General features: G+C 43.9%; 1 protein-coding gene across 2 annotated transcripts in view; it reads right to left on the bottom strand.

The window, feature by feature from the left end:
* The window catches only part of LOC129825936 (HERV-H LTR-associating protein 1), a 58,842-nt gene that overhangs the window by 4,792 nt on the left and 39,848 nt on the right, over positions 1-14,202 (bottom strand). For both annotated transcript variants that reach the window (XM_055886074.1, XM_055886073.1), the window contains exons 12-13: positions 3,094-3,271; positions 1,940-2,022 (exon numbers count right to left, since the gene is read on the bottom strand). In XM_055886074.1, coding sequence (XP_055742049.1) covers positions 1,940-2,022; positions 3,094-3,271 — 261 coding nt within the window. The remainder of the gene's footprint in view (positions 1-1,939; positions 2,023-3,093; positions 3,272-14,202) is intronic.

Raw genomic sequence — 14,202 nt, 5'->3', positions numbered from 1 at the left:
ATATAAAACCATATAACAAAAATTCATCAACCATACTCCTTAGTTCATAATGCAATATTTATACTTATGTTCAATAATAGTATTCTTAAAAAAATATATATACGCACGCACGCACGCACGCACGCACACACACACACACACACTACATGACCAAAAGTATGTTGACACTCGTCGAACATCTCATAATGGGCATTAATATGGAGTTGGTCCCCCCTTTGCAGTTATAACAGCCTCCACTCTTCTGGGAAGGCTTTCCACATGATGGAACATTACTGCATGGACTTGCTTCCATTCAGCCACAAGGGCATTAGTGTGGTCAGGCACTGATGTTGGGCGATTAGGCCTGGCTCGCAGTCGACGTTCCAATTCATCCCAAAGGTTCTTCCACACTGATCTCAACAAACCATTTCTGCATGGACTGCACTTTGTGCACAGGGGCATTGTCATGCTGAAATAGGAAAGGACCTTCCCCAAACTGTTGCAACAAAGTTGGAAGCACGTCTAGAATGTCATTGTATGCTGTAGCATTAAGATTTCCCTTCATTGGAACTAAGGGACATATCCCCCCGAACCATAAAAAACAGCCCCTGACCATTATTCCTCATCCACCAAACTTTACAGTTGGCACTATGCATTGGGGCATACCTGCGTTCTCCTGGCATCCACCAAATCCAGATTCGTCCAGATGGTGAAGCGTGATTCATCACTCCAGAGAATGCGTTTCCACTGCTCCAGAGTCCAATGGCTGCGAGCTTTACATCACTCCAGCCGACGCTTATCATTGCACATGGTGATCTAAGGCTTATGTGCGGTTGCTCAGACATGGAACCACATTTCATGAAGCTCCCAACGAACAGTTATTGTGCTGAAGTTGCTTCCAGAGGCAGTTTGGAACTTGCTTGTGAGTGTTGCCACGGTGAATAGACAATTTTTACGCACTACGCGCTTCAGCACTCGGCAGCCCCGTTTTGTGAGCTTGCGTGGCCTAACACTTCACAGCTGAGCCTTTGTTGCTCCTAGACATTTCCACTTCACAATAACAGCATTTACAGTTGACCGGGGAAGCTCTAGCAGGGCAGAAATTGTTGGAAACGTAGCATCCTATGACAGTGCCACATTGAAAGTCACTGAGCTCTTCTGTAAGGCCATTCTACTGCCAATGTTTGTCTATGGATATTGCATGGCTGCGTGCTAGATTTTATACACCTGTCAGCAACAGGTTTGGCTGAAATAGCTGAATCCATGAAGGGGTGTCCACATACTTTTGTATATATAGTGTACCTTTTGTGAGTAAATTCCTGTGTACCGAATAAAAAATACAAGTGAAATGGGTTTACATCGCTTTTTAAACTTTACTGATGGTTTTCTCACAAATAAAATTGCATTAAATAGTGAGTGTACCCACTCTGGTCTTGGCACATGCGTTCTAGCATGTTGGCTACAGCGCACGTATAGCCTACATGATGAGATTATTGTGGACAAAAGAGCAAGATTATTTGGTCAAATGGCAGGCAAGCATCAATGATCATGTCATGAGATTAAGACCCTCAATATTTATTGGAAAGGAGCATCAAGCTCATCACCTTGCACTTTCACCAACCTGTGATGATCATCATCATTAATTTAATCTGTAGCCTAATAAACTGCATGCTTTCTCGAACAGTCGTAGTGGGAGGACCACACAACATGTCATCGCGTGACTCCAACTTTACTTCGATATGATGCTTATTATATCAATATTTGCACATAAATGCGTTTCCATCGACATTTCATGCACAATTCATTTTACCGACACAAAAAGATCCCACTTTGTCTAGCGTATTTTGTTTTGTCGATATTTGGAATCCACATACTTTCTTTGGAATCACATATACATATATAGTGATTCTGTTCTTGTTTGCTGTGACTGATTATGTCCCCTAGGCTAATGAACACTTACTTCTGGAGAAAGAGACTCTTCTGACCCGTCTACACACCTCAAAGGTATGTTTCTCATACCACAGGTGACTATCAGCACAATACCTGTAGGATACCAAAGAGTAAGTCAATTATACTTGACACAGTCAATGGAACAACCATTTTCAAATAGTTTGGGGTAGGGTTGCAAAACTCCTGGTCATTTACCAAAGTTACCAGAATTTTCAGAACTGTTGGTAAATGAACAGGTCATTTTGGTAGTCTATGGAAACTTTAGATATTTCAATTAGAGAAATTAGAAAATATAAAAGGTATTCTTCATCTCTATACTGTACAGTATCTGTGTGCATGTTGTCCATGAGTCTTCCTAATAGATTGACCATATGTTTCATGCAGTGGAAGCTGCTGAGGGGAGGACGGCTCATAATAATGGCTGAAACGGAGTTAATGGAATGGCATAAAACACATGGAAACCATATGTTTGATACCATTCCACCAGTTTTGCTCCAGCCATTACCACATCCTCCCAAATTAAGGTGTCACCAACCTCCTGTGGTTTCATGAGAAAATTGCATAATTAATGATTGAAAACATCGAATCAACAATGATGTAATTTGCAATTAACTGCAACTCTTCCAACTATTCACTTATTTCACAACTGCCACCAGTTCAGCCCCAAAACTCTTACAGCAAAGACATACTGACCAACTAAAACAATTTTTTTTTTTCAAAAAGTGCAGAAACCCTCAATCATCTTAGTGAATACTGTTGCTGCTCAATATTATATTGGACAGCAACAGTATTCTCAAAGTTCAGGGGTTAAGTAAAGGTTAACTTAGAAAAATCTATATTTGTGATTCTATTTTTCACATAAAAAAACATTCTTTTATATATTTTACATGTTATGAAAATTACCTAAAATCCTCTAAAGTGAAAAAATTCTAGTAGTTTACTGGTAAATATATAAAGTTACCGGTAATATTCCCCCACTTTGCAACCCTAATTTGGGGGCACTCAAGTTGAAAGGCATAACATAATGATTATCTCACCATTGGTGACGCGAGACAACAAATAATCTATATCTAACTGTGATTGTTAGAATATTTTGGATGCACCTTGTTCAATCAGCTTGTGAAAGTATACTGTAGTGTGGCTAAAGGGATCACTATACGATACCTCTTCATGTGAGTCTTGTAGCTGTAGGAGCGGCAGAGGCACTGGGAGAAGAACTTGCAGAGCTCGAGTACACAGGGCTGTAGCTTGTGAGCACTCACAGTGGTGGTGGTGCTGCTAGTAATGGAGTTGTCACTCCGCTCTTCTATTTTGGTCAAGCCAGGCCTTCTCCATGGGCAGCCTGCCAAAAAGAGACATGGTTTCTAAAAGTAGTGAAGCAACACCTAGGAATGTAATAAAATAAAATAAAATAAAAATGTGATCTACCAACTTCTTATTTTTTTTACCACAACATCAAGGAGATCAATTACTATGTTGATTTGTCAGTCAAGACATGAATGGAAATGGCAGTGGCGCAACACAAAACTCGCTGCAATTCATAATAATAAATGAAATAATAATGTTAATCACAGCTAAGTGATTACAAGATGATTTTGATAAGGTGCTCTAGACTTTTTTTACCCCTAGGCCTACAGTAGAATCATGAATTGCAAATCTGACTTCATTTTCCTACCGTCTCTTCATAAAAGTAAATAGTTGAGATTTCCGTCCCGCTTTAAATTACATTCAGCTTATAAAGGGTTCATAAATGTGGCATAACTGTGTGATAAAATCCCCTATGGCGAATGTGATATAAACATGTGCTTTACAAAGGGTGACATGTTGTGCTGAAGGATGGCATACGCTTTAAAGTGATGTGTCATGCTATCCCATGTTTTACTGTTTAAAGAATTGACTCTTGTTATATGCTAGTGTTTTTTCTAACCTGATACAAACTTGTCTTTGTGGGACTTCTAAGTCTAAGGCTCAATACATCAACGTGTTGATGTCACCGTTCTATCGGCAAAGGAGAAAAGCCGATAGAACCAGGATTAGTAAATGTACTCAGCATAACCGCACTAACCGTACTATTTGTGAAGTAAATTGAGTATGTAGTACGCTTATTGGTCATAAATACCAATTCATTGCTTTAACTAATTATGACAAATGTTAAGAAAATGTTGAACAGTGTTATAAAGTTATGACTTTTCAAATCAAGTTATACGTTATGTTGGCTGACAAATTTGTTGCTTACGCTATCCTTATGAACCTCATAGCATATAATTGCAGCAAACTTTCTAGTATATTAACTATATGGTATCCAACTACCCAAGTTTATTGACTTGATTATTCACGTCATTCTTAGCTTAGCTAAATGGTATAGTTGTTGTGCGTTCTCAATGGACATTTTTAGATAGGGTGCTTTGTAAATTCGCTCTGGCTATTTGTTTCTGATTTCAGAGCACTCTTGTCTGAATGTACCAGAGCGCAGAATAACTGATGAATTTACAAATGGTCAACCCCTATTGAATATGGCCGGTGTCAGTAAACGTAAGGTAAAGAACGTAAATAAAATAGTTACCAGCAGCACAGTTAGTCACCAACGCTTTGGATAACATGAAAAAAGTATTTCAAGCTCTGCTAGGGTGAGTAAATGGTCAAAGTGAGGATGTGTTCTCTTATTTGTGTCTGGAAGTAGCAGGCAAGCTAGCCAACTTTACCCAATTTAAACAATAATCATGTCCAACATTTACTGTGTGGTGATATCATTTAAGACGTTATAATGGAAACAACTTTAAGAACTTTCACAATGTATTTATCAGATTTAAATCTAAATGTTGTGGAATTATATGATTAAATATGAAAATATTTGTGAAAAGATGAAATGTGACTTTAGTCTTCTCAATGAGAAAATATTTTTTTAATGTAAAGTTTATCCAGTCAGTCAAGTCTTTATTTTCTGAGATTTAATTAAACACGTGAATTCTTTTGATAAGAAATGTACTGGAAACATGGAATACCAAATATATTAAATGTTTGACTGTTTTTCATTAATTAGTCTAATATAGTAAGAAACACTTCTTTGAAGGGTTTGAATTATCTCTGTCCTGACTTTCCAGTGCCGTTTGATTTATATTTCATAGCCATATTTGTGATTCGGACCAACTGTTTTAACCTCTCTAGGGTACGTGAGACGGTAGCATCCCACCTCTTCAACAGCAAGTGAAACTGCAGGGCGCCAAATTCAAAACAACAGAAATCCCATAATTAACTTTCCTCAAACATACATGTATTTTGCACCATTTTAAAGATACACTTGTTGTAAATCCAGCCACAGTGTCCGATTTCAAAAAGGCTTTACGACGAAAGCAAAACACATGATTATGTTAGGTGAGTGCCTATTCACAGAATAACACAGCCATTATTCCAGCCAAAGAGAGGATTCACAAAAAGCAGAAATATAGATAAAATGAATCACAAACCTTTGATGATCTTCATCAGATGACACTCATAGGACTTCATGTTACACAATACATGTGTAACGGTCCTGACCTGTTTTATGTTGTTTTTGTATGTGTTTATGGTCAGGGCGTGTGTTTTGGGTGGGCAGTCTATGTTTTGTATTTCTAGGTTGGGTTTTGTGTTCGGCCTGGTATGATTCTCAATTAGAGACAGGTGTGTATCGTTTGTCTCTAATTGAGAGTCATACTAAGGCAGCCAGGGTTTCACTGGGGTTTTGTGGGTGTTTGTTCCTGTGTCCTCACAGGACGGTTGAAGGTTAGTCACATTTGTTGTTTTGTAGTTTTGTAGTGTCTTGTTTGCTGTTGTCATTAAAAGATGGCTTATTTCCCTCAATCCGCATCTTGGTCCTATCCATGCTCCTCCTCGTCTAAGGGGGAGAACAACAATGACTGCCTTTACAGAAACACCCACCACAACAGGACCAAGCGGATTGAGGAGAGAGAAAAGGAACTAAGGCACTGGACACAGGAGGAATGGTCTTGGGAGATCATGGACGGAAAAGGACCCTGGGGAAGGGTTGGAGAGAATCGCCGCTCTCGGGAGGAGAGGAAGGCAGCCACAGCCCAGGAGCGCTGGTATGAGGAGGCAGTACATAGGAGAGGCTGGAAGCCCGAGAGGCTCACCCAAAAATTTCTTGGGGGGGGGCTAAAGGGGAGTGTGGCGAAGCCGGGTTGGATACCTGAGCCAACTCCCCGGGCTTGCCGTGGAGTAAGAGGGCGTCGTACTGGTCAGACACCGTGTTATGCGGTAAAGCGCACGGTGTCCCCAGTACGCGTGCTTAGCCCAGTGCGGGCTATTCCACCTTGCCGCACTGGGAGGGCTAGGTTGGGCATCGAGCCGAGTGCCATGAAGCCGGCCCAACGTATCTGGTCTCCAGTACGTCTCCTCGGGCCGGCGTACATGGCACCAGCCTTACAGGTGGTGTCCCCGGTTCGCCTGCATAGCCCAGTGCGGGCTATTCCACCTCGCCGCACTGGCAGGGCTACGGGGACCATTCAACCTGGTAAGGTTGGGGAGGCTCGGTGCTCAAGAGCACGTGTCCTCCTTCACGGTCCGGTATATCCGGCGCCACCTTCCCACCCCAGCTCAGTACCACCAGTGCCTACACCACGCACCAGGCTTCCAGTGCATCTCCAGAGCCCTGTTCCTCTTCCACGCACTCTCCCTATGGTGCGTGTCTCCAGCCCGGTATCTCCAGTTCCGGTACCACGCACCAGGCCTAGAGTGCGCCACGAGAGTCCAGTGTGCCCAGTTCCTGTTCCCCGCACTCGCCCTGAGGTGCGTGCCCTCAGCCCGGTACCTCCAGTTCCGGTACCACGCACCAGGCCTATAGTGCGTCTCAGTCAGCCAGAGCCGTCCTGCCATGACCAGCCAGAGCCGTCCTGCCATGACCTGCCAGAGCCGTCCTGCCATGACCTGCCAGAGCCGTCCAGCCAGGACCTGCCAGAGCCGTCCAGCCAGGACCTGCCAGAGCCGTCCAGCCAGGACCTGCCAGAGCCGTCCAGCCAGGACCTGCCAGAGCCGTCCAGCCAGGACCTGCCAGAGCCGTCCAGCCAGGACCTGACAGAGCCGTCCAGCCAGGACCTGCCAGAGCCGTCCAGCCAGGACCTGCCAGAGCCGTCCAGCCAGGACCTGCCAGAGCCGTCCAGCCAGGACCTGCCGGAGTCCCTAAACCAGGACCTGCCTGAGTCCCTCAGCCAGGACCTGCCGGAGTCCCTCAGCCAGGACCTGCCGGAGTCCCTCAGCCAGGACCTGCCGGAGTCCCTCAGCCAGGACCTGCCGGAGTCCCTCAGCCAGGACCTGCCGGAGTCCCTCAGCCAGGACCTGCCGGAGTCCCTCAGCCAGGACCTGCCGGAGTCCCTCAGCCAGGACCTGCCGGAGTCCCTCAGCCAGGACCTGCCGCCCCTTGTCCCGGTGCTGCCCCTTGTCCCGGTGCTGCCCCTTGTCCCGGTGCTGCCCCTTGTCCCGGTGCTGCCCCTTGTCCCGGTGCTGCCCCTTGTCCCGGTGCTGCCCCTTGTCCCGGTGCTGCCCCTTGTCCCGGTGCTGCCCCTTGTCCCGGTGCTGGTCCTTATCCCGGTGCTGCCCCTTATCCCGGTGCTGCCCCTTGTCCCGGTGCTGCCCCTTGTCCCGGTGCTGCCCCTTGTCCCGGTGCTGCCCCTTGTCCCGGTGCTGCCCCTTGTCCCGGTGCTGCCCCTTGTCCCGGTGCTGCCCCTTGTCCCGGTGCTGCCCCTTGTCCCGGTGCTGCCCCTTCTCCCGGTACTGGCCGCTCATTTAGGGGATGTTAGTTTTAGGGTGGTCATTGGGAGGGGAAGACAGAAGCGGGGAGTGACTATGGTGGTGTGGGGACAGCGTCCAGAGCCGGAGCCACCACCGTGGTCAACTGCCCACCCAGACCCTCCCCTGGACTTTGTGCTGGTGCGCCCGGCGTTCGCACCTTGAGGGGGGGGTTCTGTAACGGTCCTGACCTGTTTTATGTTGTTTTTGTATGTGTTTATGGTCAGGGCGTGTGTTTTGGGTGGGCAGTCTATGTTTTGTATTTCTAGGTTGGGTTTTGTGTTCGGCCTGGTATGATTCTCAATTAGAGACAGGTGTGTATCGTTTGTCTCTAATTGAGAGTCATACTAAGGCAGCCAGGGTTTCACTGGGGTTTTGTGGGTGTTTGTTCCTGTGTCCTCACAGGACGGTTGAAGGTTAGTCACATTTGTTGTTTTGTAGTTTTGTAGTGTCTTGTTTGCTGTTGTCATTAAAAGATGGCTTATTTCCCTCAATCCGCATCTTGGTCCTATCCATGCTCCTCCTCGTCTAAGGGGGAGAACAACAATGACTGCCTTTACAACATGTATGTTTTGTTCGGGTAAAGTTCATATTTATATCCAAAGATCTGAGTTTACATTGGCGCCTTACGTTCAGAAGTTCCAAAACATCCTTTGATTTTGCAGAGAGCCACATCAATTTACAGGAATACTCATAATAAACATTGCTAAAAGATACAACTGTTATGCATGGAATTTTAGATGCACTTCTCCTTAATGCAACCGCTGTGTCAGATTTCAAAAAACCTTTACGGAAAAAGCAAACCATGCAATAATCTGAGGTTGGCGCTCAGAGCCCAATCAAGACACAAATATATCCGCCATATTGTGCAGTCAACATAAGTCAGAAATAACATTATAACATTCTCTTACCTTTGATGATCTTCATCATTTCGCACTCCCAGGAATCCCAGTTCCACAATAAATGTTTGTTTTGTTCGATAATGTCCATCATTTATGTCCTAATTCCTCCTTGTTGTTCCAGCGTTCAGTACACTTTCCAAACTCACAAGGGCGGGCAAGTCCAGCGTAAAGTAAAGACGAAAAGTTTAAAAAATGATATTACAGTCTGTAAAAACATGACAAACGAAGTATTGAATCAATCTTTAGGATGTTTTTAACATAATTCTTCAATAATGTTCTAACCGGAGAATTCCTTTTTCTTCAGTAGTGCGATGGAACAGAGCTCGCTCTCACATGAACGCGCATGGTCAGCGCATGCTCAGCTCATGATAGACCTAACTCAATCCACTCTCATTCGCCCCCACTTCACAGTAGACGCATCAGACAAGGTTCTAAAGACTGTTGACATCTAGTGGAAGGCTTAAGAAGTGCAACATTACCAATATCCCACTGTATCTTCAATAGGAGCTGAGTTGAAAATCGACCAACCTCAGATTTCCCACTTCCTGGTTGGATTTCTTCTCAGGTTTTTGCCTGCCATATGAGTTATGTTATACTCACATACATCATTCAAACAGTTTTAGAAACTTCAGAGTGTTTTCTATCCAAATCTACTAATAATATGCATATTCTAGCTTTTATGGCTTTGTAGCAGGCCGTTTACTCTGGGCATGCTTTTCATCCGGACTTGAAAATACTGCCCCCTACCCCAAAGAAGTTAAGTCTATTTTCATATGACCGTATGGATACCATTTTTTTAATTTATGGAGTTATTATGGGTGGTGTTTATTATTAAAATAGTTTTTCTAATCAGTAGGAGTGTTTTTTTCCACATTACTCACATGGTGAGTCATGTGTCAAAATGGGCGAGTTACCAGTCCTCTAAGGTTTTGGATTGATGTTTGATTTTGTTTTGTTTCGATACAAATCTCACCGGGGGGGGGGGGTCTGCACACAGCAAAATGCATCGTTATTTAGACTAAGAATGCATTGAGATCCCAATCTGTCATTAACATGCCACTCACGACAGTTTAAGGCAGGGATAAACGGGGGTGGTATTGATAAAAAGTTAATACTGGTAATAAGTAGTCCAAACTGTCTATATGATCCCGTTTGTAAATTTACATTCTAACTATTGGTGTGTGCTAAGTTGAGGGTCTTGAATTTGAGTGATATACTGAACATGGAGCATTACATTTGGGTTGTATAACATTGATAGTAGGGTAACTTTACTATTGTATTGGAACATCTGAAAGTGCTCAGTGGTGATTGGAATCTTGTATCATGTGACACTGTGTGTACTATAAAGCCAGGCTGAACGTCATTTAAAGGGGAATGAGATGTCTGAATCATATTTCACCCCACTGCAAATGCAATAACATACAGTATCTAGGCTTTCATTAAAACAAATCCCAAATTCTTTCACATCCTGATCTGTTTCAACTGTCTTGTGATTGTCTCCAACCCCCACTAGATGTTTCCCATTACCTCATGTGTATTTATACCTTCGTTTTCTGTTTGTTGCCAGTTCGTCTTGTCCCGTCAAGTACTACCAGAGTGTTCCCGGGTTTCCTGTGCTCTAGTTTGAGCTTTTCCTAGTCTTCCCAGTTCTGACCTATCTGCCTGTCCTGACCCTGATCCTGCCTGCCGTCCTGTACCTGCCTGACTCTGATTAAGATTACGACTATTTTCCTCTCTTGACCTACCAATCGCCTGCCCCTTGTACTGTAACAAACTCAGAAACTAGTACTATCCGCCTCCTGTGTCTGCATTTGGGTTTATCATAGCCTGAGCCATGATAATACGAACTGGCCATGACTGACCCAGCAGACTCGGACCAGCTCTGCAATGTTGTCTCCTCCCAAGAAGACACCATTTGGAAGACACTAGGTGTTACTGTTACACCCTGATCTGTTTCACCTGTCTTTGTGCTTGTCTCCACCCCCCCTCCAAGTGTTGCCTGTTAGGCAGCCTACCACGATGGTAACCTCCCAGCCGCTCAGTAACCCGGCTGTTAGCAGCGCCGCCTCCCTGGCCACCCCGGTTTCCTGGGAACCCCGCTTACCTCCCCCAGAACGCTTCTATGGAGAATGCTTCCTGTCGGGTGTTTCTCGCTCAGTGTTCCCTCATAAATAAGCTGCAGCCCTCCTCCTTTCCCTCGGACTGCTCTAAGATAGCGTATTTCATCACACTGGTGTCCGGGAGGGCTCTCGCCTGGGCTACGGCAGTATGGGAACAGCAGTCAGCCATATTCCTCAGTCTGGAGGAGTTTGTGGCAGAGGTAAATAAAGTTTTTAATGCTCCATTGTACGGGAGAGAGGCTGCCCGAAAGTTACTCCAGCTTCGAAAAGACTCCCGCAGTGTGGCAGACTATGCGGTGGATTTCCACACGTTGGCGGCTGAGAGTGCCTGGAACCCGGAAGCACTATTCAGCACTATGGTTCCTGATGTCTCCGTATTTGTTGCCGCCTGCACTGTGTGTGCGCAGAACAAGACTCCGCGGCAAGCTCTGGCTGGCCTCCATCAACCACTCATCGTTCCTCACCACCCCTGGTCCCATATATCCTTGGACTTCGTCACGGGTCTCTCTCCATCAGATGGCAACACCACCATCCTTATGGTGGTGGATAAGTTTTCCAAAGCCGCCCATTTTATCCCCCTTCCTAAGTTGCCCTCAACTAAGGAGACGGCTCAGCTCATGGTGCAGCACGTCTTCTGGATCCATAGACTTCCGGTCGACATGGTCTCCGATCGCGGTCCTCAGTTCTCATCCTGGTTCTGGAAGGTGTTCTGCACCCTCATTGGGTCGTCGGCTAGCCTCGCGCCAACTGGCCATTTGCCTGCCCCTTGTACTCCTGTGTCTGCATCTGGGTCTTAGCCTGAGCCGTGATACATTCACTGAATCTGGATGGGTCGACACATAAAAAAAGTATGTATTCATGGAAAATATACAAAATATAGGGAATTAAAAAATGTTTAAAACTAATTAACGTTAGCATCCAAACCTGTCGGAACTAGTTATGATGAAAATAACATGAGCATCCAAATCTGTGTTTACCAGATGTATAACTAGAACCTTGGGGTGGCGGATGACATCCAAATCTGTGTGTACCGGATGTATAACTAGACCTTGTGAGGACTAGTTAAGGCCTAAAAGAGAAAGTCAAAAGCGCTATAGAAATATAGAAAATATTTCTGCATGTTAGAAAATACATTTTTAATTTAATAAAATTTAAACGTAAAAGTTGGCCTTAATAGGGCCACAGCTGAGGTAACTAGCAGGATTGAGTTGAGTTGATAAGAGTGTTCTTAGTGAGATAAACAGGTATGCCCTGGGTTACTATTGTTATGTGTTATTGTTAGGTGGTATTGAGTGCGGGATGTTATTTTAGAACAATAGCGGCAAGTCTATAATTTCTGGAAGTCTAAGGAACTGTTGAGGATACGTGTGGAGCATTATTCCCATAGGTCAGCGTCCAGGAAACTAACGTTTTTGTGTTCTGCTGGGAGTGTATAGATGGAGAGTCGTTGGAAACAAACATAGAGTGGTTAATTAATGTGAGTACCTAAGTTTTCCTAAGTTACATAATGATTCTTTGGAGATATATGGGGAAAATTTGAAATTGTATGTGTGTGTAATCGACTAGTAGAGATTTGCTAAAATAATAATTTGACTGATATTCATATACTAACTTGTGAACCCATACGTAGGTTCAGAGTGGTCTTTGTGGATCATTTGATAATGTTAAGGTTAAGCATTATATGACTGGGTAATAGTCTCAGAAAAAGATTGGCATATATTAAAACCGCAAGGAGGCGCAGAAATAAATTCATATAAGTGGTAAACTATATCAAAGCCATAGAGGCACTAAAATGCTCTCTAATTCTCTCCTTCTCTCTTTCTTTCTCTCTCTCGGAGGACCTGAGCCCTAGGACCATGCGTCAGGACTACCGGGCATGATGACTCCTTGCTGTCCCCGGTCCACCTGGCCTTGCTGCTGTTCCAGTTTCAACTGTTCTGCCTGCGGCTATGGAACCCTGACCTGTCCACCGGACGTGCTACCTGTCCCAGACCTGCTGTTTTCAACTCTCTAGAGACCGCAGGAGCGGTAGAGATACTCTTAATGATCGGCTATGAAAAGCCAACTGACATTTACTCCTGATTATTATTTGACCATGCTGGTCATTTATGAACATTTGAACATCTTGGCCATGTTCTGTTATAATCTCCACCCGGCACAGCCAGAAGAGGACTGGCCACCCCTCATAGCCTGGTTCCTCTCTAGGTTTCTTCCTAGGTTTTGGCCTTTCTAGGGAGTTTTTCCTAGCTGTCGTGCTTCTACACCTGCATTGCTTGCTGTGTGGGGTTTTAGGCTGGGTTTCTGTACAGCACTTCGAGATATTAGCTGATGTACGAAGGGCTATATAAAATAAACTTGATTTAAAAAGAAGCGCATGAGCATTCTACCAATTTGGTTCGAAAATGGGGAAAAAATCGAATCATGGATAACATTCTGCAGCATTTCCCTGCTGACAGGAAAATTACAATCTAATAGATAATTCAGGGATGCAATTGTGACTTGGCACAATGACATAAAATAAGAATCATTAGCTCAATACACCAGTGTATTGATGTTAGTGTTGTATCAGGGTAATCGCACTAACTATTAAGTAATTTGAGTATGTTGAATGCTTATTGGTCTTAAGATACTAATTCTTTGTTTTAACTAATTTTGACAAATTTGTTGGTTGAGCTATCCTTATGAACCGCATAGCATATCATTGTGTCGAACTTGCTAGTATATTACCTATTCACGTCATTCTTAGCTTAGCTAAATTGTATAGTCGTTGTGCAATGGACATTGTTAAATGAGGTACTTGGTAAATTCGCTCAGGCTACTGTTCGGATTTCAGAGCAGCTGTCTGAATGTACTAGAGCGCAGAATAACTGATGAATTTACGAATGCCCAACGCTGGTTGAATATGGTCGGTGTATAATTGCCAGTATATATGGGCGAGAGCATGAATGATGTTGACAAATTGTTTGATTTTTTAAATTAGTCTAATATAGTAAGAAACATTTATTTGAAGGGTTTGAGTGGTGAGTCATGTGCCAAAATGGGGGAATTACCAGTCTTTTGAGGTTTTTGGATTGAAGTTTACACACCTTGAGTGATATATGAAGGAGTGTATTGTTGCATTGTTTGTTCTGTTTTGTTTCGATAAATCTCACCCGATTGGGTCTGCTGGATGATCAGGATAACGGTCAACTGTGCCTGTAATTGATTTAGACTTGTCTGAACTTGTTTGTTTTGGAGAATCAGGTTGATTGAGGAGGTCTACACACTGCTAAATGTATAGTCATTTAGGCTAAGATACTGATCTGTAATTATAATCGTGATGAGAAAGTTAATACTAAAGTTATAGGATCATTATATTGTATGTTAATATGAGTGTACATTCTGACAGTATTGATGTGTGTTAAGTTGAGGGTTTAAACTTTTGAGTGATAGTGTGAATCACTGAGCAATGTCATTCCGGATTTTGGGTTGGA

This window comes from Salvelinus fontinalis, chromosome 28 (genome assembly GCF_029448725.1).
Source record: "Salvelinus fontinalis isolate EN_2023a chromosome 28, ASM2944872v1, whole genome shotgun sequence".
In the NCBI taxonomy this organism is placed as follows: Eukaryota; Metazoa; Chordata; class Actinopteri; order Salmoniformes; family Salmonidae; genus Salvelinus; species Salvelinus fontinalis.
The sequence above is the reverse complement of the archived record's forward strand: the minus strand, read 5'-3'. Positions and strand labels throughout refer to the sequence as shown.